The following is a 27,552-nucleotide window of genomic DNA, read 5'->3' as shown; positions in this document are numbered from 1 at the left end:
GGGTGTGCACAAGCCTGATGTTTATATTTTATTATTTATCTTATGAAAGAGTTTGAGAAGTTACTTTTAAAATGTTGTAGTGAATATATCTTATATGTAATATGAGTTATCTATATAAAGTATATTTCTAAACGCAAATATTATGTATTAATGATGATGGAAATAATAGAGGGGCCAAGACAGGTGGGATTTATCAGTGAACTCTTCCTGGAATAACTAGTTTCTTTCCAGTTTATTTTTTTCATTAAATCTACCTTAACTATTTTAAGTCATCATATACATTCAGCAAGGTGTATAAATCTTATGTATAACAGCTTAATGAATTTTTACATGTGCATATACCCAGATAACCATCACCTAGATCAATATATTACATCCACTTATTTTTTTGTGTATATGGTAAAAAACACATAACATAAAACTTAACATCCTAACCATTTGTAACTGTACAGTTTAGTAGTGTTAAATATATTCACACTGTGCAAGAGATCTCTAGAACTTTTTCATCTTATAAAACTGAAATTAAATATAAAGAATATGTCATAAGTTTGCATGTCTCCCTTGCATAGGGGCCATGTTAATCTGTATTGTTTCAAATTTAAGGGGTGCCTGGGTGGCTCAGTCGGTTGGGCGTCCGACTTCGGCTCAGGTCATGATCTCGCGGTCTGTGAGTTCTAGCCCTGTGTCAGACTCTGTGCTGACAGCTCAGAGCCTGGAGTCTGTTTCAGATTCTGTGTCTCCCTCTCTCTCTGACCTTCCCCCATTCATGCTCTGTCTCTCTCTGTCTCAAAAATGAATAAATGTTAAAAAAACTAAAAAAAAAAACAAATTTAATATATGTGCTTCTGAAGTGAAAAACAGGTATATTTGTATAATCCTTTGTTATTATTTCTGTCTTCATATTTTTTTAAGTGACTACTGTATGAGAATCTGATTCTTCAGTTTGCGTTTCAGACAGTGGAGTCCATGGATAAATTCTCTGAATCTCATAGGCATTTAAAATTGTGTTCTTATTTTTATGGCAAGCTAAACAAATCAACAAAATTGTTTCTGGATCATGAGTATTGTCATCTTGTAAAGGAATACTGCCACAACATTGCAGTGCCTGCATTTGTATTTGTGTTTATTTTTTACTTTACTTTTTAAGTTTATTTATTTACTTTGAGAGACAGAGAGAGAGAGAGTGCAAGCAGGAGAGGGGCAAAGAGAGAGGGGGTGACAGAGAATATGAAGCAGGTTCTGCGATGTCAGCGCGGAGCCTGACCTGGGACTCAAGCTCACAAACTGTGAGATCATGACCTGAGCTAAAAAACCAAGAGTCAGATGCTTACCAGATTGTGCCACCCAAGCTCCCCCCTATTTGTTTTTTATGATTGCACTGTCAAAAAGCTGTACTGTTTTAGTTGTTATGGACAAATAAGAAAATAACAGCAGTGAAGTTAATGCATTAGTTCCGAGGAAGGCCAAATGACTCTCACTAAATGAACATTTCACAATAAAGGAAATCGATATCAAAAGTGAATTAAGTCATGGCCTCATGAGGCAAAGGACAATTAGGGTATGTCTAATTCAATAGAACCAGGTCACCATCTTCATGTTGAAAGTGGCAGAATGATATCATTCTTATCAGTATTTAGTTGTAGAAACTGTATTTTACCTTCTAAAATTTCATTTGAAATTTATGTGTAAGTTTTACTTATATTTAACTGGTAAATTTCATTTTCTTTCTTTCCCTTTCCTCCTCCTCCTGCTCCTCCTCCTCTGCCGCCTTCTTCTTCTTCTTCTTCTTCTTCTTCTTCTTCTTCTTCTTCTTCTTCTTCTTTGTTATATATGGTTTGAAAGCTTCAAGTGTTTAGATAATAGAATAATATAATTTAAGTCCAAATAAGAAGTTGAGGGGGTTGTTCTGGCTACCAACTGTTACTTAGTTTTGCAAAGTCTTGACCAGAGAAACATTTAGTAAGAGTAAAGATAGAAACATAAGTTTTGTGGTTTAGAATAGAGGGCGTTTATTTGACCTAAGTGTTTTTATAAATAGTTTCACAACTGAATATAACATCAAAACAAACTGTGTATTATTTATATTTATCTTTTTAAGTCTGTGCTATCCATATTTTTTCATTTCTCCTAAAGGATGAAGATCTACAAGAGATGGAGGATTTAGCCCAAAAGATGGAGACACAGTTTGGCCAGTTTTTTGATCATGTGATTGTGAATGACAACTTGCAAGATGCCTGTGCCCAATTGTTGTCTGCAGTTCAGAAGGCTCAGGAGGAGCCTCAGTGGGTACCAGCAACATGGGTTTCCTCTGATACTGAGTCTTAATGAGGCTTCCTGCTTAATGCTGGGGTTTTAACAATATTCATCTGTTACAGAGCTCTGGAATAACAGCTGCAATCTAAAACAGCAGGATTTGCTCCATTATAATGTGTACAACTTTAAAAGTGGTGCAGTTTATTAATTAGTCCGGTTTGAAAAAAATATTTGCATTGTATGTATGTAGAATTACCTCCTTGGCTTTCAGGAAAAAATGTTTTCCTTTACCTCATATGCAGCAATGGTAGGAGTACGAACAATGTTAAGCCAGTGAGTATGAGAACCTTTCATAGATTTCATGCGGTTTTTGTACAATTCAGATAAAAGAACTTCCCTAAATAAAATAAGTAGTATTTAATTTCAGAAACTGGATTTTGCCTCATGAAACTTCTATTTTATGAAAATGGCTTTTACTTGACTTAGCAAGAAAGAAGGGTTAATGTACACATTTCACATCTAATGTGAAAACTTACAGAAGAGACACTGCCCTCATCATTTATAAATCAATCTACAAGGAAAAAAATTATTCTTCCATTCAGAGCTGTAACAATCATTAATTTGCCTAAAAGCCAACATCCATATTATGCCTAAACTAGGAAAGGGCAATTGACTTTAGTCCTAGAGACTCGTATCTGAGAAAACCACAAGGTGAGGATGCTATTCCACGAAGTCTTATTTTCTTTTTTCCTAGATCTTGAGACTTGCAGTCACTCTTATTGGCCCTGTATCTGTTTATCTTCTGCATCATTCTCTAACATTCCCCATACCCACACCATCCCTCTATTCCTCCAATCTCTTTCTTAACTATAAAAGAAACCAAGTGCATACTTCAAGGTATTTGTAGTTCTTTTTTACTTAAAGTGATTATCTTAAAAAAACAACTACCAAAGGGGGAAAAAAAACAACCAAAGAAAAAAATTAACCCCCCAAGAAACCCCAACCAAAGAGAATTAAGTCATTTTTAATGATACTTAGGTTATCTCGGATTTGATCTTCTGTTTTTTTGAGAAAAAGTTTTCCTAAACTTGATTTACAGAGATGGAAGATAAGCAACTGGCGAAAATTTGAGAATTGCCTGTATCAACAGAGACACACAGACACACACACACCCACACCCACACACCTGGAAAAAAATCTGATACTAGTCTGTATCAATATATACCCACCCTGAAACACTGGGCTTTTGTGTGTGTGTGTGTGTGTGTGTGTGTGGTGTGGGGGCGTGGGTGTCCAGCATCTTGTAAAGGTGGTACACGAATTGTGTCTTTCCATAATGTCAGCTTTATTCACTCATAAAGCAGGATTTACACAATTTTAACAGATGCAGGATTCCAAACTGAATGACATTTCACTACCTGTTTAACTTGACTTCACATATGTGACACAAGATAAAGTCACAATAAACAAGATACAAGGGTAAGAAGTTAAAGAATCAAATGCCAAGTCAGTCAATGAGTGCCTCCTTCAGATGAAAACTCAGTCCGGTCCGGGTCAGCTCTGGTTGCTACCTGCACATTATGTTCAAGCAGTGGAGTGGTTTCTATTATGTTCAGAGATCAGTCTCTTTTTTTTTAATATTTCAATTGATATTTATTCATATTTGTCCATGTAAGGTAAAATGTTTTTTTCTCTTTTTTTAAAAATATAAAATTTATTGTCAAATTTGTTTCCATACAACACCCAGTGCTCATCCCAACAGGTGCCTTCCTCAATGCCCATCACCCACTTTCCCCTCCCTCTCACCTCCCATCAACCCTCAGTTTATTCTCAGTTTTTAAGAGTCTCTTATGCTTTGCCTCCTTCCCTCTCTGTAACTTTAGCCTTTCCAGACTTCTGGTTCTAGGGATCATCAGTGCCTGGCTCTTCTAGGCAATCTTGGCTTTGCCGATTATCAGTTCTCCGGACCAACAGAGTGTTTTGGGTTTAGCGGTATCTATTCTCTGCTCACAGCCCTTGACTGCCTACTTGATTCATTTCTTCACTGCTTGACAAAAGTGATTCCACCAGGCTCACTACAGGGCTAACGGCGCCCCCTCCCTAACTCTGACGCCTTGGTGGGCGGGGCTTGACACAGCGACGGCGGGCAGAGACCTGGCCCTCAGAGCTGCGGCCTAACCCGACACCGCAAAGCCCCGGCCTGACGCAGGTCCCGGAGGCACGGTCGCGGGAGCCAGGCTCGGGCCGCCGGCCGTTGCGTTGAGAGACCCCGGCTGGGAGAGCGCAATGAGGGCGGACTCGGGGCTCCGCCTGGAGGCCGAACCGGTGAGCGGCTCTTCGGCCACGGAAGTGGCAGCGGTGGAGGGTGCTGTCCTAACGCTTCAGCTGGCCCTGAGGCGGGGCCATTCCTAGGGCTGGGGATCGCAAAGGGAGAGCACTGCCAGTGATGTGTGCGCGTCCACCCATTTGGTGCTCACAGGATTAGACTGGAGCGGGCAATAGAAGTTCTTCCCGACGCCGGGACCCGAACTCCTGGAGCCAGGGGAGAAGCAGGGCGTGAAGTTCCTGGTGGCCTGAGCGCCCGATGTTGCTATGACAACGTCTCTCTTCGCTGCCTTCCCGCCCCCTGCGTGTTCCCGGGCTGCCAGCGAGGTCTCTCATGCGGATTCCTCCCGGAGGGCATTTACCTGCCCAGGAAAGAGATCGCAGTTTCCTAGCGGAGACTTAATCATGGTCTTTTCCCACCTCCCAGGAACAAATCACTGCAACCACTTGGGAAACCATGGGTGGAACCGTGATTGCTGTCCTATGCCCGCTGGAGTCTCTTTTCCTTGGCACGTCAACCCCCACTCCGACGTCCCCTTTTCTGCAAGGCTAGATTGCAAAGGCCCAACCAGCTCCCCGCGCTTATCCTCGCCCCCACCTTGCAGAGAAGGGCTGAGCGCCACAGCAGCCAGTGCCGCGCAGTCCAATGACGCACGGCGCCTGCGCGTGGCCTGCCCGGGCGGGAGCGAGCAGGGGGCGGGGTGTGAGCTCTTCGAGCCTGGAGGCTGAGCGCCGCGGGGAAGCAGGGTTTTAGACCGAATGGGAAAGAAGCAGGTGGTAAGCGAGCCTTAGTTATGTTTGAGCTATTAGGATTTTGTGTTCAGTCGAGCTGTCCTGCTTTTATGGGGCTTAAAGTTGGCTTTGTGGATGGGTGACACGTCATTTTTGCGGGACTTTTGAAATGTGGAACGTGTGAACTGAATCCTTGGACAGAACGCGATCCATAGCATCTTTACAATAGCACTTTCTTATGACTATCGTTTTTTTCCAGTTGTAATTTTAACTACCAGATAGTATTAAGACAGCCTGCCTTGTCCTAATCTCGTAGCATTTGTATTAATACACCGTTTGAACGAATGGATTGCTAAATAGGACGATCGTAGAACAAACTAAGAGTGTCCAAAATGTAACCCTTTTGAATCATGCCCTCTGCAAGGAGCATGAGACAGTTGGGACATTAGATGGATTTTGAGGTATTTCTGTTAGTATTTTATTTTGAAAGATCGCAGAATGCTTCTCATCTCTAATCTCTGAACTGCAAACACTTTCTCTTATTCATGTAAAGTGGCATTTATAACGGGTGTGTGTGTGTGTGTGTAATTCTTTCTGCCCTGAAATGCATTCCTCATGCTGTATTCAGAGTGATTTCTTTAAAAAAGTGTGTTACTCTGTGACATACAACCTCCACTGGCTTCTCGTTTAATTAAAACAAAATCTGGACACCTTTTGTCTTCAAGACCCTAATGGTAGTGCCTGGGTGGCTCAGTCTGTTAAACCTCAGACCCTGGAATTGGGCTCAGATCATGATCTTACCCTTGGTGGGATCAAGCCCCTTGTTGGTTCTGGGCTGAGAGTGGGGAGCTTGCTTGGGATTCTCCCTCTCCCTCTCCCTCTGCCCTGACCCCACTCAGGTGTGCACTCTCTGTCTCAAAAAAATAAACTAAAAAAAAAAGACCCCAATTAATTAATCTGGACCCTGCCTATCCTTTGTAACTGTGCTGCAGCTTTACTGGCCTTCTTTTAGCTGAAACACTGTAATCTCTCTTAAAAGCCTTTGTGTTTGCTCCCCTTTGGCTCCTTTCTTATTCAGGTCTCAGCTCAAATATCTCAGAGAGACTTTCCCTAACTAAAGTAGCGCTCCACATCCTCCCTCATTTTTGTGTGTGTGCGAGTGTGTGTGCATGTGTGTGCATGTGCATATGTGTAATCTTCTCATACTTAACTACTAGAAAAAAAGTTCCATAAAAGCAGGGATTTCTCTGTTTTGTTCATTAATGTAACTGTAGTCCTTAGGACACAGCCTGACATGTAGATAGAAAGGAGTAGTAGGAAGGAAGGAATTTTATATGAAATTTAGAAATTGTTAAGACAAATTTAGAATTGCCCATCTGATTCTCAGTAGTACTTCTTGGGTTTCATTTGATGAACAGGGTTATCAAAAGATTTGAAGTACATGAAGATGTTCTGAGGCTTTTACTTACAAGCAGTTTTCTTCTTCTCCCCATAGCGTCCTCCACGAGCCCTTCCACCTGTGCCGAGGTAAAAATAAGTTAGTTTTATTTTTTATTGAGTTTTAAAAATGTAAAATGAATAAAGTGAAAAAATTGACTAGTACAATTGCAAAATTATAATAATTCAGAGAAAACTTCTTGAAAATTTTAGAAAAAGGCTTCCTAAAAGTGTAAAGGTAAACAATTCTTTGAATCATTAGGATTACAGTTATAATTAAATGTTCTGTTTCAAAGCCTGAATGTCAACATGGTAAGATAATGGATCCATTCTGAATGTTTTAATGTCTTGTTTATCAGACTTTTGATCCTCTTTGGGTTGCTAGAATAGTTTCTTCAGTTTAAGTTGGTTTTAATCAGTGACAAAATAAGAATTCTTAATCTGCTTAATCCACTTTATTAATAGACAGTAGGTAATATGTATATGTAAGTTCAGAAACTATTGGGGTTATTTTGTTAACAGTTTTATTAGCTTTTTTACTTATAAAAATATGCTAGTTTATAAACTAGCTGGCTCTGTGAAAGCTTATTTTTAAATTTACAATGACTTAAGTCAGTTTTCAGTCTAACAATATAATAGATTTCTAATTAATAGTTTCTTTTTTTTTTGTCTTTGTCCTAATTAAATTTGGTCGGTGTCATGTAAAGTGCTATTCAAGGTGAGTTAGTTCATCCTTAATGTAAAATTTTTAAAACTGGGAGTTCAAAAGTTAATTTGATTCCTTAATGTTTTTCTTAAAGTTGAATCTGAATGGTATAATTTATAATATTGCAATATACTGTTATCCTTTTAGCAAAATATCCTTATGACTGCTATTTTTTAAATGAAGGTTGATCTATAGCACTAGTTATATGAGTGATACTTTACCTTACAAATATGAAAGCACTCATTCCAGGATGGAGTCACCCACAACATGACCATTGGCTAGTTTATAGTTTTGTAATAGGGATGACATTGTCTTCTGTCTCATTTAATCAGGATAGACTGGGCTATGCTATACCAACCTCAAAATCTCTAACTTAATATCATACAAGGTTATTTCTGGGTAATATTTCTGGGTAATATTTCTAAGTACACCGTGGCAACAATCCAGGCCAGTTGCCTTTCACCACTCTTTGCTATGACGTCATGATTCAGGCTACTTCCATTCTGTGGCTCTGCCATCTTAACATACTTCAGCAAAGGAAGAGAAAGCTGGAGAGTTACTCACTAGCTCTTTAATGTTTTGGCACATCAGTTATCACAGTATATTGGCTCAACCCAGTCTCAGGCCACACCTGGGTGCAAGGGGGCTGGAAAATGTGGGTGATCAGGTGAATATTTTGTGAGCCCACTTTTCTAGTATTAGAAATGTCACTGTTTCTTTCTTTCTTTTTTTAATGTCACTGTTTCTAATATTACTGACCAACAGTGAGCTACTGGCGTTATACTATAAGCTTTCTTTGATTTTGTCAAGTTCTTGCCTCCTTCCCCTAATGTGTACAAGTTGGCTGGACCTAGGGAAGAGAGGGAAAGGTCTTCCCTACTAAAAGTTCCTTTTGACTGCTCTCTGCATTGAAATTTAGGCAGCCTTTTCTGTTTTTGTGTGTGTGTGTTTTATAGGTGATATTCCCCTTAGTCGTCCTAAGAAAAAGAAGCCCAGAACAAAAAACACACTAGGTAAGAAGTTGTTCTTTTTTTGTGGGGCCACAAGACTTTCTAGGACCTTAGGCATGACAAACATCACCAATGAGGTAGAGGCAAAGCCCCAGAAGTCCCAAGTCACTGCTGTGTTGAGGATAGAATCAAAGTCAGTTTAAGGAAGTGGAAGGTGATAGTGAGGAACAAGGCAGTGGGCAGCCTGAAGAGTGTCTAGAAGCATTCGTGGAATAAAGGATTGTACTACTTAAACTCTTACTTCCACAGCATTCTTGGACTCTTTGAGGTCTTTTATCCCTAGACAACGTAAATTGTCTTAAGCTGTGATTGATTTCAGACCCTTGAACAGGATACTGGATTTAGAGACACAATGTCCTGGGATCCCTAATTTCAGTCAAAGAATCTCTTCATTAGCAAGAGTCTGAAGTCAAGGCCATATTAACCATGTGTTAGAGGTTCTACAATAAGCAAGTTTTGTGAACTTTTTGTCTTAGTTATCCACTAATACTCCTGGATGTTCTGTCAGTAACTTAAACTCAGCATGTTCAGAATTCATCATTACCTTCAACCATAAATCAATTTTTTACTTCTCACAAATTTCCGTTAATGGAATCCCCCATTCTCCCAGTCACTTGGGCTCAAAACCTCAGTCAGCTCTAACTCGTCCCTCCACTCTACTTGCTGGCTGTTACGAATCTTAAGATGTGAAAATATCTGTGTCTGTATGTAGAGATATAATAAAAAACAAAAACAAAAACCCTTGAGTATTGATTTGATATATTAACTACTGAATTTATTATAATTTATAATGTGATATAAGTGTGGGTTAAGACCAATTCTTATAGGCAAAGATGTAACAAAGGACAGTTAGTCATCATTTAGGAACTATTCTAGTTCCATTTTTTTCATCTTTCTAAGACTCAGTGATCTTTGGTTAAAGTATCCTGTTTTTTCCCATTCCACTTGTCTGCAGGTAGCGCTTCTTCGGAAGGCCTTGTTCAGGCTCCTGTTCATAAGCCATCTGAGGGCAGTGAGCCACCAGCTAAAGAATCCACCGAACAACCAAAAGAAGCTCCTGTTCCAAGGAGGCAGAGGAAGACGAGGCTACCTCTTGGTATGTGAAGAGACCAAGGTTAGGTTGTGATACTAGTTGTTATATTGGGGGTATGATTTAAAATTTCTCTGTTCCCATTTTTCCTCACCCGTATCCCTTTACTTTTTTCTTTCTTAAAGTTTTACCACTGGAGTAACTCTAATAGGTTAGGTCAAGAACCCTTTAGAGAGTCTCTTTTTTCATATTTCTGTATATTAGGAGGGAAGGAATACAAATACGGGATTAAAACAGAAAGTTAAGATTTTGGTGTGTATAAGAATTTAGCATGTGATAAAATGGACATTTAAGATGAGTGGGGAAAGGATAGATTCAGTTAATACTGAATCTATGAACAATGCAATGAAAGAACAGTCATCATTTATTGAATCTTGCTATGTCCCAGGCGCTATTCACAAGGTAAACAAAATACTGTCAAATATCAAATTGGCAATGCTTTTTTTCAGATTATAAAATTTAAAAGTGTTAGATAAAACATATATACACATGTACATATATTACATATATGTATAAAAATTGATGAGGAAGGGGCACACTCATATACTGCTGCTAAGAGCGTAAATTGGTATAGCCTGTCTGAACTGCTAGAAATAGAAGTAACTACACTAGCCACAATAATTAAAGGATGGTAACTTCAGCATTATTTATAGGAGTAGAAACTGGTAATAACCATAGCTAACAAAGTGATACTGGCTAAATAAATCATATTTTATCCATTTAATAAAAACCAGGCCCCATTAAAAGGATTGTTAAGGTGAAATAGTGACGTGGAAAACCATCAGTAATATACTGTTGAGTCATTGTACTCATACATATAATACATATAATAGTATATACATTAATATACATACATACATATTAATATACATACATACATATAATAGTACATACATACATATTAATATACATACATACATATAATAGTATATATCAAAGGATCCTATTTTTGTAAAATATGTTGTATTAATTTCCCAGGGCTGCCATAACAAATTATTATAAATGGAGAAACTTAAACAAACAGAAATTTATTCTCCAACCGTTCTGGAGGATAGAAGTCCAAAGCAAGGTGCCTGCAGGGCCATCCTCCCTCTGAAGGCTCTAGGAAAGAATCCATCCTTGCCTCTTCTAGCTTATGGTGGTTATTGGCAATCCTTGATGTTCTTTGGCTTGTGGCAACATAACTCCATTTTGTACACCCGTCTTCACATTGTCCCATATTTTCTGGTATAAGGATTTCAGTCGTTAGATTTCAGGCCCATCCTAATCCAGCATGATCTTATCTTAACTTGATTATAACTGCAAAGACCCTATTTCCAAATAGAGTCTCGTTCACAGGTACTGGGGGTTAGGACTTGAACATATCTTTTGTTGGGGGACACAGTTCAACCCAGAACACATGTATATGCATGCATCTATACGGTAAAAACAATGGAAAGATATAGCAAAGGTAGGTTTTTTGGAAGAAGGAATTAGGGATGATTTTTATTGTCTTTCTTCATTTATTTTTTACTAATTTTTCAAATATTGAGCATTATGACTTTTATAGTAATTAGAAGAAAGATAATGGGTTTTGTTAGAGTAAAACAAAGGGAAGGAATGAGGATTGGGAGATTAGCTCTTTCCTACTAACATTGCCCCCTGATGAATAATTTATTACAAAATAACTACCCTGACCAATTACTTATCCTCTTAGAAAATAGTAGGTCCTGATGGGATGGAAGAATTACAGGAGGAGAGGGTAGGAACTAGAAGAGTTCATAGTATGGAGCACAGTTTTTAGAGGCAAGTTGAAGTAGGATGCTGCAGTGCCCAGGGACAGTGAGTATTTATGAAGGGGAGAAGGCAGAAGAAGGCAAAAGAGACAGAAATGACGATCAGACAGTTTTATGATTTCTTTCATTACTGGCAGTAAATATAGTTGAATTAAAACTACCACCATAGTTAATTTAGTTAGGGTACAAATTTGAAAATCAAGATGGATACCAGTACCTAGTTTTACAATTTATGAAAAATGTATTTACAGAAATTGACCATTTTTATTTTATGTATGTATGTATGTGTTTATTTATTATTTTTAGTTAGAGAGAGAGAGAGAGAGAGAGAGAGAGAGTGCAAACAGGGGAGAGGGGTAGAGGGATAGAGAGAGAGTCTTAAGCTGGCTTCACGCTCAGGATGGAGTTGAACGGGATGCTCAATCCCATGAAGTTGTGATCATGACTTGAGTCGAAATCAAGAGTTGGCTGCTCACCTGACTGAGCCATCCAGGCGCCTCTGACTTGACCATTTTTAGAAAGTTATGGACCCAACAAAGTTCTGGGCCAAAAAAGCACCTGTCACTGTCATTCCAGAATGTACTCATCTATGCAAGTCAAGCTTTCTAAATTTCTGGGTACTTAATTTTGTATGATTTTTGTTTTGTTTCATCTGGATGATTATGGTATGCTTTACTTCTTTAGTATTTCCAGTTTGGGCTAAAGTGTTTTATTAAAATAGAATTCTGGGGGCTTTGAGGGTATTCCAGGAAGCCATTGCCAGTATTTTCACATTGGAAGAATAGCTAGCTGATGAGAGGACTCCATTGACTTACTTAAACTTAACACCCTGTGCTCAGGAAAGAGTTAATATAGCAAGCCTGAAACTGCTCTTGTTAGAAAGGCCTACTTGCATCTTCCTCAGTTTCTTTCATAAGCTTTCTATAGTTTTCAGCACATAGATCTTTTACTTCTTTGGTTACATTTACTCCTAGGTATTTAATGGTTTTTGATGTAATTGTAAATGGGATCGATTCCCTGATATCTCTTTCTGTTGTTTCATTATTGGTGTATAGAAATGCGACCGATTTCTGTGCATTGATTTTATATCCTGCAACTTTGCTCAATTCCTGTATTAACTCTAGCAGTTTTTTGGTGGAGTCTTTTGGGTTTTCCATGTAGAATTTAATGTCATTTGTGAAGAGTGAAAGGTTGATTTCTTCTTTGCCAGTTTGGATGCCTTTTATTTCGTTTTATTGTCTGATTGCTGAGGCTAGGACTTCTAATACTATGTTGAACAACAGTGGTGAGAATGGACATTCTTCTCATGTTCCTGATCTCAGGGGAAAGCTCTCAATTTTTCCCGATTGAGGATGATATTAACTATGGAGCCTAAGTGTTCATCAACTGATGAATGGATAAAGGAGATGTGGTATATATATACAATGGAATACTACTCAGCAATGAAAAAGAAAGAAATCTTGCCATTTGCAACAACACGGTTGGAACTAGAGTGTATTATGCTAAGCGAAATAAGTCAGTCAGAGAAAGAGATATTGTATGATTTCACTCATAAGTGAAATTTGAGAAACTTACCAGATGATCATATGGGAAGGGAAGGAAAAATAAGATAAAAACAGAGAGGGAGGAAACCATAAGAGACTCTTAAATACAGAGAACAAATTGAGGGTTAATGGGGATGGGGAAAATGGGTGATGGGTATTAAGGAGGGCACTTGTTGGGATGAGCACTGGGTGTTATATGTAAGCGATGAATCACTGGAATCCACCCTGAAGCCAAGACCACACTGTATACAACTAGCTTGAGAATAATTAAAAAAAAGAAAAAGAAAGGCCACTTGCAAGGTTGCCTCTTCAACCTCTGGAACATGGATGATAAGCAGTTCCCCACACTTAAATAAAACTTTCCCTAAATTATAAGGGTCGTTTGCTATGCATTTGTGTACACAATATGATTTATGCTGAACACCTGCTTTCCTTCTGGGACTCTGGAATTTTGGTATGTGCTAGGCAGGGAGTGCCTATGTGATCAGGTGCCAATAAAAGCCATGGGTGCTGAGTTTAAATGAACTTTCCTGGTAGAGAAAGTGTCATACATGTCACAGCTTGTTGCTGGAGGAATTAGTGCATCCTGTGTGACTCCATTGATAGATGACTCTTGACAGCTTATACCTGGTTTCCTCTGGACTTTACTCCATGTGTCTTTGCCCTTTGCTGATTTTACTTTATGTCATTTCACTGTGATATATTGTAACTATGAATGTAAGGACTGGTGAGTGTAATGACTTCTGAGTCCTGTGGGTCCGTTGGGTGAATATGTGATCTATAGGTAATCTTGGGGCTCTCCCCAAAGTCTGGGTACTGGATTACATAATTTTTCCCATATTTTTGGCATTACAATTTCTGTTTTTTTGGTGAGCATTTAGAGGTATAACATTATAAAAATTAAAAATTAGTAAAATGATGAAAAAATTTTGGTCTAATTAGAATTATTTTCTTTTATTTTTTTAATTTACACCCAAATTAGTTAGCATATAGTGCAACAATGATTTCAGCAGTAGATTCCTTAGTGCCCTTTACCCATTTAGCCCATCCCCCCTCCCACAACCCCTCCAGTAACCCTCTGTTTATTCTCCATATTTATGAGTCTCATCTGTTTTGTCCCCCTCCCTGATTTTATATTATTTTTGTTTCCCTTCCCTTATGTTCATCTGTTTTGTCTCTTAAAGTCCTCATATGAGTGAAGTCATATGATTTTTGTCTTTCTCTGACTGACTAATACTTAGCGTAATACCCTCCAGTTCCATCCACGTGGTTGCAAATGGCAAGATTTCATTCTTTTTGATTGCTGAGTAATAATCCATTGGATATATGTACACCACTTCTTCTTTATCCATTCATCCATTGATGGACATTTGGGCTCTTTCCATACTTTGGCTATTGTTGATAATGCTGCTATAAACATGGGGGTTCCTGTGTTTTTCGAAACATCACACCTGTATCCCTTGGATAAATGCTTACTAGTGCAATTGCTGGTTCGTAGGGTAGTTCTATTTTTAGTTTTTTGAGGAACTTCCATACTGTTTTCCAGGGTGGCTGCACCAGCTTGCATTCCCACCAACAATGCAAAAGAGATCCTCTTTGTCTGCATCCTCGCCAACATCTGTTGTTGCCTGAGTTGTTCATGTTAGCCATTCTGACAGGTGTAAGGTGTTATCTCATTGTGGTTTTGATTTGTATTTCCCTGATGACGAGTGATGTTGAGCATTTTTCATGTGTTGGTTGGCCATCTGGAGGTTTTCGTTGGAGAAGTGTCTATTCATGTCTTTTGCCCATTTCTTCACTGGATTATTTGTTTTTTGGGGTCTTGAGTTTGATAAGTTCTTTATAGATTTTGGATGCTAACCCTTTATCTGATATGTCATTTGCAAATATCTTCTCCCATTCTGTCGGTTGCCTTCTAGTTTTGCTGATTGTTTCCTTCGCAGTGCAGAAACTTTTTATTTTGTTGAGGTCCCAGTAGTTCATTTTTGCTTTTGTTTCCCTTGCCTCCGGAGACGTGTTGAGTAAGAAGTTGCTGTGGGCAAGATCAAAGAGGTTTTTGCCTGCTTTCTCCTCAAGGATTTTGATGGCTTCCTGTCTTACATTGAGGTCTTTCATCCATTTTGAGTTTATTTTTGTGTATGGTGTAAGAAAGTGGTCGAGGTTCATTCTTCTGCATGTCGCTGTCCAGTTTTCCTAGCACCACTTGCTGAATAGACTGTCTTTATTCCATTGGATATTATTTCCTGCTTTGACAAAGGTTAGTTGGCCATACGTTTGTGGGTCCATTTCTGGGTTCTCTATTCTGCTGCATTGATCTGAGTGTTCTTGTGCCAGTACGATACTGTCTTGATGATTACAGCTTTGTAGTATAGCTTGAAGTGTGGGATTGTGATGCCTCCTGCTTTGGTTTTCTTTTTCAAGATTGCTTTGGCTATTCGGGGTCTTTTCTGGTTCCATACAAATTTTAGGATTATTTGTTCTAGCTCTGGGAAGAATGCTGGTGTTATTTTGATAGGGATTGCATTGAATATTTAGATTGCTTTGCGTAGTATCGACATTTTAACAATATTTGTTCTTCCTATGCCGGAGCATGGAATCTTTTTCCATTTCTTTGTGTCTTCTTCAATTTCTTTCATAAGCTTTCTATAGTTTTCAGTGTATAGATTTTTCACCTCTTTGGCTAGATTTATTCCTAGGTATTTTATGGTTATTTGTGCAACTGTAAATGGGATCAATTCCTTGATTTCTCTTTCTGTTGATTCATTGTTGTTGTATAGGAATGCAACCGATTTCTGTGCATTGATTTTATATCCTGATACTTTGCTGAGTTCATGGATAAGTTCTAGCAGTTTTTTGGTGGAATCTTCTGGGTTTTCCATATAGAGTGTCATGTCATCTGTGAAGAGTGAAAGTTTGACCTCCTCCTGGCCAATTTGGATGCCTTTTATTTGTGTTGTCTGATTGCAGAGGCTAAGACTTCCAATACTATGTTGAATAACAGTGGTGAGAGTGGACATCCCTGTCTTGTTCCTGACCTTAGGGGGAAAGCTCTCAATTTTTCCCCCTTGAGGATGATATTAGCATTTGGGTCTTTCATATATGGCTTTTATGATCTTGAGGTATGATCCTTCTATCCCTACTTTCTTGAGGGTTTTTATCAAGAAAGTATGCTGTATTTTGTCAAATGCTTTCTCTGCATCTACTGAGAGGATCATATGGTTCTTGTCCTTTCTTTTATTGATGTGATAAATCATGTTAATTGTTTTGTGGATATTGAACCAGCCCTGCATCCCAGGTATAAATCCCACTTGGTTGTGGTGAATAATTTTTTTAATGCTGTTGGATCTGGTTGGCTAATGTATTGTTGAGGATTTTTGCATCCATGTTCATCAAGGAAATTGGTGGTCATGATCACCCCCTTTTTAGTGGGGTCTCTGGTTTTGGAATCAAGGTAATGCTGGCTTCAGAGAAAGAGTTTGGAAGTTTTCCTTCCATTTCTATTTTTTGGAACGCCTTCAGGAGAGTAGGTGTTAACTCTTCCTTAAATGTTAGGTAGAATTCCCCTGGAAAGCCATCTGGCCCTGGACTCTTGTGTTTTGGCAGATTTTTGATTACTAATTTGATTTCCTTACTGGTTATGCATCTGGTCAAATTTTCCATTTCTTCCTGTTTCAGTTATGGCAGTGTATATGTTTTTAGGAATTTTTCCATTTCTTCTAGATTGCCCATTTTATTGGTATATAATTGCTCATAATATTCTCTTATTATTGTTTTTATTTCTGCTGTGCTGGTTGTGATCTCTCCTCTTTCATTCTTGATTTTATTTATTTGGGTCCTTTCCTTTTTCCTTTTGATCAAACTGGCTAGTGGTTTATCAATTTTGTTAATTCTTTCAAAGAACCAGCTTTTGGTTTCATTGATCTGTTCTACTCTAATTAGAATTTTTAAAGTTTTCTTGTCTTACAAGTTTTATACGTTACTTTTCTTTCTATGTTGTAGTAACTTGAAAATTTAATATACTTTATTTTCAGAATTGGAGACTTCCTTTGCCCAAAAGAAGGCATCCAGTGCATCTTTATTACGAAATGAAAATGGTATTCATATGGAGCCAACTGAGGAGGTGGTTATTCAGAAACCTCGAAGGAAGACAAAGTAAGAATTATGTGTCATTCTAAATATTCTTCAGGGACACTATGCTACTTAATTCAGAGCTCTCAAGTTGTAGGTTTGGATTAAGTCATATTAAATACGGTAATTAAGATTACAAAAATATCAGTTAAACCAACCTAATGATAGATTTGAAAAGAGTAAACAACTGCAAATGTAAAATACTATACTTAAATTAAAAATTTAGGAGCTATCTCTAAAAAAGATGAACATCAATAGAAGATACTATATGAATAGCAAAAAGTTAGATACTAAACATACTGAAATTTGAAGGTAATATTAATAAAATGGGCTATTGTGATATATTTTCTCATGTTAATAGAATTCAAATTGTGATTATTTCAGCAATAAAAAAAATGTGTATTTTAGCATAGGAAATTAAGTCTCGGATAAAATAGAATGGGATACTTTAAAGAAGTTATATAACACTATTGTTTGTTTTTGGAAATTACCCAATAAATAGTGATCAATATTTGTATACAATCCTATCATTTTTAGTTTGGAAAGAACCTTACAAATCTAGTTCAGTCACTTCATTTTCCAGATGAGAAAACTGAGGCCCACATAAATATATGTGACTTGCTGCACATAACAGTTAATAATCCATTTGAGTAAAACCAAATTTCTCGATTCCCAAGTCTAGAGCTCTTTTACAGGTACCTCCTTATGTGTGTCTGTAAAAATACAGTAATAATCCATTTTTCTTACATTCTTCCTGATTACAGGAAAACCCAGCCAGCAGAATTACAGTATGCCAATGAACTAGGAGTAGAAGATGAAGACATAATTACTGATGAGCAAAGCAGTCCAGAACAACAGTCTAGATTCACTGTGCCCACTGGCATTAGCCAGCCTGTAGGCAAAGTGTTTGTGGAAAAAAGCCGTAAGTACTTCCTTGTGTTTGAATATGAGCTTTTTAGGAATGATACAAGGATATCCTTCTGCCTAGGAATTATATTTCTGGAAATCTGAATTAAGGAAATAAAAATATGAACAAAAATTTATAAACAAAGCTAACCATCATACTGTTATTCTTGAGATTGAAAAACTGCAAACAATATAAATATAAAATGGAAGGGGCATGATTTCAGTCAGTTATGGTGTGTCTGTATAATAAAATCTTCCATACCATTAAAAATAGTGTTTACAGAGAATTTTTAATTTCATGGAAAGATTTAAAATTTTTTTAATGTTTTTATTTTTGAGAGTGAGAGAGAGACAAAGAGAAACAGAGCATGAGTGGGGGAGGGGCAGAGAGAGAGAGGGAGACACAGAATCTGAAGCAGGCTCCAGACTCTGAGCTGTCAGCACAGAGCCCAATGTGGGACACAAACTCGTGAACCACGAGATCATGACCTGAGCCGAAGTCCGATGCTTAACTGACGGAGCCACAGGTGCCCCAATTCGTGGAAAGATTTAATGAAAAATAAACATACACACACATATGTAGTTTGAGCTCAACTATAGAAAAATGTATAGGACAAAAGACTAGAAGGAAATATGCCAAAATATTAATGTTGGTTGTTTCTGGGTTATGGGATTGTGGGTAACTTTGAAAATCTCCCACCCACTTTCACCCATTTCTTTATTTTTTGTTGTACTTTACCAGTTTTCAATAATGATGGTGGTGCTGGTGGTAGGGCAGATAATGATATGATTTTTATAATTACAAATAAATGAGAGAAAATACATGATGGTATTACCATATTAAATAAGAAATACAGTGTTGTAGCTCCATATTCTTTCTGACATTGATTATAAAACTCCATTTGCAGTGTTTAAGAAAAACATATGGAAAACATGATCATGACCACACATATCCCATGAATATGCTATGAATATGCTGCTTAAAGAACTCAAATGAAAAATAAACATTGGTATTAAAATTTATAATTTAGATTTTATGTAAATTATTTTAGAATTTGTATTCTATAAGATCCCATGTGAGGCATCTTGGAGTTCTTAGCCAGTGAGAGACTTGTGATCCCGAGAGGCTGACTTAGACAGGGTCTCGAAGTAGGTTAGTGCAGAACTGGGACTTGAACTGAGGTTATATGACTATTCTAGTCAAGCATTTTTACTAGTATACTATGTTGGTTTTTAATTTACTTCTGTTTTTAAACAATATCGCTCAATCCTCACTTGTAAGCAATATCTATTTTTTATAGTCTGTTTTTAAGCAATGTCACTGAATCCTCATTTTTATTCTTGTTTCCCTTAGCACAGAAACTTCCCTCCTAGAATAACTGACCATAAAAGACACCAGTTGCCTGCCCAGAAGTTGTCTTTTCTGAGGGAAAATTAGGTCTTGCACCTCTGTCTTTCATCCTCCCAAATACTTGACAGCCAGATTTGGCAAAGATAATGAAATGGAACCTTTCCTGCTTCCTGAGGTCTGTTTGTGGATTGGTAGATCTACAAGAAGGAGCCTTGTCAACAGTAAAAGGATAATGCTCTGCTCACACAGTGTTGTGGTGCTGACACTTGAACGGATACTTGTCACAGGAATTTTATGTTTATAAAACAACCCCTTTCCACTCTGTCATCACAAAATGCCATGCTACACACACTGGCATTTTTTCCTAAGAAATTTGAAGTGTTTTCAAACATTGACTTAGCTTTATAGTGTTGGCATTTGAACTTTAATAAACTAACATCTCAAAATTAGAATATTTTGGATTATGTCATGTTAAAGGTTTCTAGACTTTGTTCTGGGTGGAAAGTTCATTATTTCATTAAATGTAATTGATTTCCAAAACTGTTACTTTAACATCTATTTTGGGATGAGAAGGAAATATATGGACTTTGTTTATTTTTCTTAAAGATAAAAAAATAGTATATTTAAGCAACCAAAAGAGAAGAGCCTTCTGAAATCGGGACTGGATCAGGGAGAGTTTTTAGATAGAAAAACCACAAAATCTCAGTCTGAGGGTTCTTACAGTGTGAAATAATGTAAACAGCCTGCCAGGGTTCAATGTTACTAGTTGTTGACAAGTGTGTAATGTGTTCTTAGGGAGATTCCAGGCTGCTGATCGTTCAGAGTTGATAAAGACCACAGAAAACATAGAGGTGTCAATGGACGTGAAGCTTTCCTGGACGACCAGAGATGTTGCACTCTCAGTGCACCGGGCTTTCAGGTGACTGCTTTTGTTGGACTTTTCTTAAAACAGATGTTCCATAATTTTTTTAAAAATAAGTCTTGATTGTTCTATACTGTGAACAAAATTGACAACTTAAAATAGTAAATAGGTATATTTTTTAAAATATTTAATTGGAGTTAAATCATCTGCCTATCAGTGTGATAAAAAGAAAAAGCTTGGTTTTAGTTTTTTGAAATGTTGAGTTTTATTCTTACATGTAAAGAGATTTAAAAAATATTTTAGCTTTTTACTTTAGTAATGCATGTGTAATAATTAAACCCTTTTCCATTCAGGATGATTGGTCTCTTTTCCCATGGCTTCTTGGCTGGCTGTGCTGTGTGGAATATTGTTTTCATATATATTCTGGCAGGAGATCAGCTTTCTAACCTCTCAAACCTTCTGCAACAGTATAAGACCTTAGCATATCCATTCCAGAGTCTTCTCTACTTGCTTTTGGCTCTAAGTACAGTTTCAACTTTTGACAGGTAAGATTATTGTGACTGCACATCCCTCTAACTTTTCTTCAGAAATGTTGAGCATTGTCCCTATGACAGTTTTCAAAAGAGAATTAATATTAATTTGACTTTCTTTTTAAAAGCCAGTCTGTTTCCGTTTTTGGGGGGCAGGAGGGGATGGGAATACTCTCAACAAAAGCATCTCCCAAATCTAAACCCATTCCAGCATCAACTCTGAATTTAAAATTTCTTCCAAATATAGTCAATGAAAACAGTTCCAAATATCATCTTCCAAATCATCTGAATCAGGTATAGGTGAGACTCTGGGTATTGTATGAGTTTCCTAGGTTTCCTGTAACAAAGTACAGTTGCCCCTTGAAAATCTCAGGGGTTGGGTGTACTGACCCTTTACAAGTCAAAAATTGATATATAAGTCTTGACTCCCTCGGAGAACTTAACTAATAACCTGTTGACCAGAAGCCTCACCAATAACATAAATAGTTGATTACCACATATTTTGTATGTTATATGTATTACATACTGTATTCTTCTAAAAAATTAAGCCAGAAAAAAACAAAAGTTATTAAGAAACTCATAAGGAAAATACATTTATAGTACTGCACTATATTTATTGAAAAAAATCTGCGTGTAATCGGACCTATGCGGTTCAACCCTGTGTTATTCAAGGATCAATTGTATTACAAACTGGGTGGCTTAAAGCAACAGGGATTTATTCCCTCTCAGTTTGGGAGGCTAGAATTCTGAAATCAAGGTGTTGGCCAGGTTGGTTCCTTTCTGGAGGGCTGGATCAAGAGTCTCTTCCACGTCTTTCCTTAGCTTCCAGTAGTTGCTGGCAATCCTTGGAGTTCCTTGGTTTGTAGGCACATCACTCCAACTTCTGCTTTTTTTGTCACGTGATGGTCTTCCCTTCTCTCCTTCTAAGGACGCCAGTTGTATTGGGCCCATTCTAATGGCCTCATATTAACTTGATTACATCTGTAAAGACCCTATTTCCAAATAAGGTCATGTTCACAGGAAAAGGGGGAAGGGGCTAGAAGTTCAACATGTCTTTGAGAACACAATTCAACTCTTTAAGAAAAACAACAACTTAAAGCCTAATGATATGGGTAATACAAAGAGGTAGAATCTAATGAAATTTTGCAGTTCATTTTTAATTTAATTTGTTAAGAATGTCTTAACTCCAAAAGAATATTGACTAAATATTAATCTAGTTAAATGTTTTATGTGGCTTTTGTAAATAAGATATTCTTTCATGTGTGTTTATATAAACTGTAGCCACTTAAAGCTTAATAATAGACAATGTATGTGGTAGCATTAGAATAGAGAAGGAAAAAAATGATAGTCAAGAGAGTACAGTTTTGTGAGAGGTTTACGAATGCACTGTGACAAGCGGATTTTGTATTTTCTAGGATCGACTTTGCTAAAACATCAGTAGCAATCCGAAATTTTCTTGCCCTGGATCCTACAGCTTTAGCATCTTTCTGTGAGTAAATAGTTTAATTTGATAATTGTGTAATACTTGAATTACACTGTAATTTTGAACCAAGAAAAGTTTAATTTTACTTTTAGAAAGATTTTATGTTATTGCTACTTATAAACATTACTTATAGATGTCCAGTGGAATTTGCAATTAAAAAAATATGATAGGCATAATTTTGATAGAATTGTTTTCCAGTACAGGTTGATCTAGATAGCTTTTAAAAGCTTGATTTGTCTTATATTTTGTAATGTTTCAGTTTTGTATTTTCTACTTGATATTAAACAGATTCAGCTGGCATGGCATTTCAGTAACAAATACTATTTTATATCTTTTTGATAATTTGGAATACATTTTGTTCTACATTATGAGAGTATTAATAAAACTAGTTTTAAGACCTTGAGTAAGTAATTTAATTTCTTAAGAGACCTTTAGGTTCTTATAATTTCTAATGATGAAATAATGAGCATCTCAAAATACCCTTCTGCATCTATATTCTTGAAAATTAAAATAAGGTTAGCCAGCCTATTGAAATTGATCAAATGAATTTCTTTTATGTCATCATTCCCCAAAGTATAGAGTTTTGACCTTAAAGTAATCTATAAATTCAAAATAAACTGGGTTGTTAAAAATACATTAGTAATTTCATTTGTCTTTTTCTCAGTGTACTTTACTGCTCTTATATTATCTCTGAGTCAGCAAATGACAAGTGACAGAATTCACCTTTACACACCTTCTTCTGTTAATGGTAGCCTCTGGTAAGAACTCACAATAGCATTAGCAATTGTTGATGTAAAATAACAGCAACAACCGGAGTAATGGTACTGTTCTTATCCTTCTACTCTCTTACATGTTTTCATTTAAAAATAATAATGAAGGCCCTGTTTTTGTTTCCAAAATTATGGTAAGAAAATACCTATTACCTTGGTTAATGGATAACGATTGCTATTTGATTGCATTTTTAATGAAATGTACTCTTTTTATAAGTCTGTTTTAAATCTATTAAGTTACGGTTGTAAGATCAGTCATAGACCATGAACTGGAGAAGGCTTGTACCTTTGCCCCCAATCAGGGGCCTAATAACTCCAGAATAGTGATGGGAGTGGGTAGCTGGGATGCAGTCAGAAATGCTGCTAGAAAAGCAATGCTAGAAAGAGAACAATCTAAGGAGAACCAGCCTCCACAGATCAGTGGCCAGTCATGAAGCTGACAGGTGAGTTGAGAGTCAAGTTCACAAAACTGAGAGGGGCAGTCTTTTTTGTGAGAGTAGCTAGGGACATGAGTAGCACCACAGTAGATGGAAGGGAAACCTAGAAAATTTGTTTGGTGATAGAGTTCAGTAACCTTTGAACCTTTATTCTCATGGGGTGTGTGTGTGTGTGTGTGTGTGTGTATTTATATATATATATGGTGTATTTTATAGGGAAATTATATGTTGTATACTTATTTCATGCTTGTTGTTTCTCTAGGTGAGAACTAATTTTTTTAAAGTTCCTTAAAGAGATATATTTGGATATATGAACCTAAATGAAGATATTTCTAATGAGTGTTTGTGTGTCTTTAGGGCAGCAGGAGTTGAGGAACAGGTTCTCCAGCCATGGATTGTAGTGAATCTGGTGGTGGCCCTTCTGGTTGGACTATCATGGCTTTTTTTGTCTTACAGGCCAGGCATGGATCTTAGTGAAGGTATTAAAGAAGAAATAGTATCAGAATATCATGAAATCTTTTGACTTTATAAATTTTCTTTTATTGAATATAACTTATAATATTCTGATAACAAAGCTGTGTTTAAAGTAAAATAATGAAAGAAGAGTAACAGTAAAGTGGTGAAACAATGCCAGGAGAAGCAGTGAGAGTCTAAGAGAGTTGGAGCCCTAGAGTACTTAGTGAAAGTCTTCTGTGGCCCATGTACATATTTATATTTAGGAGGTAATTCTTCTCTTGGAACCCTTCAAGTATTTTATAGAGAGTCTTTGCCCTTCATTTCTTTTGATCTCCTTCTGATCAAAGTATCTCTTAATTTGAAATAAATGATGCTTCATCTATGTAGCTTTTATCAGACATATTCATTCTTACCTCCTCTACCTGGCACAAATTCTTAACCCTTCATTGTCTAATGGAATATGTAGTAATCCTAGCTTTAGTGTGCTTGGTGGAAAGTGAGATTTACTAATCTATTGTCCCCAGACCCTTTTTGGAACATCTGGAGAAGGGGAATCATATTAGCAAACTGATAGCCCTTGAGAACTGCTTTAGGAACTGCTTAGTATTTCTAGTGTAACTTGTATTTCTTTAGCAGATGTTCCCGAGTTTCACCCTTGAATCTCTTTGATATTTTCTGGACTTTGGTTATTTATTCTTGATTGGTTAAATATCCTGAGCCTTTGTGATTTGATCAACTAATTATAACCTCAGAAGTCTAAGAATTGAGAATCTTTCCAATATTTCCATTTGTAAAAACTAAATCTGGTATATTTTTATTCACAAATGTACCTTTTGCATCATAATTCTCATGTTCCTTCACTGAATATTTTGTTGCTTTGTTCCTTTTGGAGTATTTGAAGTATATTTACAAGTTGTCTGAGGCTTTATGTATTTTGCTGTTTCCTATTTTCACTCAGCATAGTTTTGTCATTCAAGGAATTTTTCATGTAATATTTATATTGGAGGACTTTATTTTACTAAATTCCTAAGGTCTTCTTTTTCTTTATGTCTTGATATTTTGATAAATCACACACCTATATGCTAAGTAATAGTTTACATGTAGAAATGTCAACTAAACATCCCACACTATGATTGGGATTGAAGCTGGATCGAGCTGGCTTTGTGCAGATTTCTGGGATCCTGCTCTCTTTTAGGGCCGTGTGAGTCATAAAACATTTTTATTTCTATGTGGATAAAAAGTGTAAATATAAAATGAGGATGATAATAACTTGCTTATTGGGTTGTTATGGTGATTAAATGGGATAAGACATTTAAGATAAACGGGCACATGCCTCGTGTCAGTCCCAAGTCCTTGCTCTTCATCTGCCCCTCCGTTGTAGGTTATCATGGTCACTATAGAATTAGACCTTTTAGCTGTTTAATAATCCCAGGTTCTCTAAGTGACTTAAATTTTCTGGTAAGCGTTATTGTCTCCATTATATATGTTTTATTTTTCAGTGGTTTACAGTACATTTAAAATTTAAACATTTTAAAATGCACTATTTGTACATTTGTCATTTACTTGCCTTTTATTTATTTTTTAAAAGTTTATTTATTTATTTTGAAAGAGAGAGAGCAGCATGAGCAGGGGAGGAGCAGAGAGAGATAAAGGGAGAATTTCAAGCAGGCTCTGTGCTGACAGTATGGAGCTTGCTTGGAATTCTCTCTCTCCCTCTCTCTCTGCCCTTCCTCTGTTCTCTCTCTCTCTCTGTCTCTCAGAATAAATAAATAAACTTAAAAAAAAAGTCGGATGCTTAACTGAACCACTCATGTGCTCCTCACTCACCTTTTAAATCAGATTTCATTATTAAAAATTCTTATTTGTACTTGAGAGTGTTCTTTATATGTATTACATATGTCAATATTTTGAGAATCTGTTGATAACTAAGCTGTAAAACTCATTTGAGGTACTGGGAAACCATTTTGAGTAAGATCTGTTCATTTTCTCTCCCAGAGTTGATGTTCTCCTCTGATGTGGAAGAATATCCTGAAAAAGATAAAGGACTCAAAGCTTCTTCATGATGCCAGCTCACCTTCAGAATAATAATGACCCCGTATTTAGAATTTTTCCTATTCTTGTTTTTAAATGTATTTTTATAAGATGTGTGCAGGTGTATTTGGAATTGATTTTTTGATTATATAGTACTGAAAATTTTCTCAAGATTATGGAAAATGTAAAAATTGTATCTGCAATTCATACCCAAACATTAATCTCTCTAGCGTTATCATCTTAATGACAAAGGAGGTAATGAGCTAGAAAACAGCAGGTGAATGTGTTTATTTCCTGTTCTCTCAAGTTAGTTGCATTTATAATCATTACCTTGAAAAGCTCTAATACAGAAAAAAAATTAGTGTTACAAAATATATATCAGGTTTAAACATAAAATTTAGGGAGTAGGGAAGAAGGGGTCAAAAGGCCTTTATGTATTTTTAATGTCTCCTTACTGAATAAATTAAAATATGAAATTTGTCTTTTTTGAAACTGGCTTGGTGGTTGTGATTATATATCATGTAATAAATATACTGTAATTTAGCTTGAAAGATGCTTTCCTTCATGACTAATAAAATGTACCTCTTCTGTTTGAAAAGTTTCATATTGGAACAACACCAAAATAAAGAGCTTTTGCATAGCACAGGAAACCATCAACAAAATGAAAGGCAACCTACTAAATGGGAGAAGATATTTGCAAATATTTGATATATTTGATAAGGGGTTAATATCCAAAATATGTAAAGAACTTCTACAACTCAACACCAAAAAACAAATAATCTATTTAAAAAATGGACCTGAATTGACATTTTGCCAACAAAAACATACACATGGCTAACAGATACATGAAAAGCTGGTCAACATAATTAATCATCAGGGAAATGCAAATCAAAACCACAAATGAAAAGTCACCTTACATCTGTGAGAATGGCTAGATTCAAAGAGACCAGTGATAATAAGCATTGGGGAGGATGTGGAGAAAAAGAAACACTTGTGCGCTGTTGGTGGGAATGCAAATTGGTGTAGCCACTGTGGAAAACAGTATGGAGGTTCCTCAAAAAATTAAAAATAGAACTACCATATGATCCAGTAATTCCACTACTGTGTATTTGCCCAAAGAAAACAAAAACACTAATTCAAAAAGATATATGCACCCCTTGTGTTTATTGCAGCATTGTTTACCATAACCAAGATAGGGAAGCAACCCAAGTGTCTATCCATAGATGAAAGGATAAAGAAGTTGTGGTATAAACATGGAATTGAATATTACTCAGCCATAAAAAAGAATGAAATCTTGGCATTTGTAGAAACATGGATGGACCTAGAGGGTATAATGCTAAGTGAAATAAGTCAGAGAAAGACAAATACCATATGATTTCACTTGTATGTGGAATTTAAGAAACAACAAATACAAAAAAAAGAAGACTCAAATACAGAGAACAAACTGGGGAGGTGGGTGGGAGGATGGGTAAAATGGAGGGGATTAAGAGGTGCAAACTTCCAGTTACAAAATAAGTCACAGGGATAAGAAGTACAGCATAGGGAATACAGTCAATAAAATTGTAAAAATGGTGACAGAGGATAACCATACTTACAGTGGTAAGCACTGAGTAATGTATAGAATTGAACCTTTTTGTTGTACACCTGAAACTAATATAATACCGTATATTAATTATACTTCAATAAAAAAGTTTTATAACCATAAAAGTTTTTTTTTCCCTTAAAA

At 36.6% G+C, this 27,552-nt stretch overlaps 2 protein-coding genes and 1 pseudogene across 4 annotated transcripts in view; 2 read left to right on the top strand and 1 right to left on the bottom strand.

The window, feature by feature from the left end:
• The window catches only part of MPP4 (MAGUK p55 scaffold protein 4), a 38,195-nt gene extending 35,509 nt beyond the window's left edge, over positions 1 to 2,686 (top strand). The window contains exon 21 of the mRNA XM_053203760.1: positions 2,134 to 2,686. Within this exon, the coding sequence (XP_053059735.1) occupies positions 2,134 to 2,325 (192 nt within the window). The 3' untranslated portion in view covers positions 2,326 to 2,686. The remainder of the gene's footprint in view (positions 1 to 2,133) is intronic.
• LOC113598353 (uncharacterized) lies at positions 525 to 624 on the bottom strand (annotated as a pseudogene).
• Positions 2,687 to 4,369: 1,683 nt separating the features above from the next.
• On the top strand, positions 4,370 to 26,377 carry TMEM237 (transmembrane protein 237). Of its 3 annotated transcripts, none has more exons than XM_015075911.3 (13): positions 4,371 to 4,578; positions 6,806 to 6,837; positions 7,455 to 7,465; positions 8,410 to 8,466; positions 9,419 to 9,559; positions 16,904 to 17,024; positions 17,765 to 17,922; positions 20,053 to 20,176; positions 20,473 to 20,664; positions 22,065 to 22,138; positions 22,797 to 22,890; positions 23,697 to 23,818; positions 25,791 to 26,377. In XM_015075911.3, exons 1-13 carry the CDS (start codon positions 4,540 to 4,542, stop codon positions 25,856 to 25,858), a joined length of 1,233 nt encoding a protein of 410 aa, XP_014931397.1. In that variant the 5' UTR covers positions 4,371 to 4,539; the 3' UTR covers positions 25,859 to 26,377. The 3 variants fall into 3 exon arrangements, 2 of the variants coding, with proteins under 2 accessions (XP_014931397.1, XP_014931398.1); XM_015075912.3 differs by lacking the exon at positions 4,371 to 4,578 and adding an exon at positions 4,606 to 5,355; XR_008295525.1 differs by lacking the exon at positions 22,797 to 22,890 and having other exon boundaries at positions 4,370 to 4,578.
• The last annotated feature ends 1,175 nt before the right edge of the window (positions 26,378 to 27,552 follow it).

Source organism: Acinonyx jubatus, chromosome C1 (assembly GCF_027475565.1).
Source record: "Acinonyx jubatus isolate Ajub_Pintada_27869175 chromosome C1, VMU_Ajub_asm_v1.0, whole genome shotgun sequence".
Taxonomy (NCBI): domain Eukaryota; kingdom Metazoa; phylum Chordata; class Mammalia; order Carnivora; family Felidae; genus Acinonyx; species Acinonyx jubatus.
Note: the sequence above shows the minus strand (reverse complement) of the source record. Positions and strands in the feature narration are given on the sequence as shown.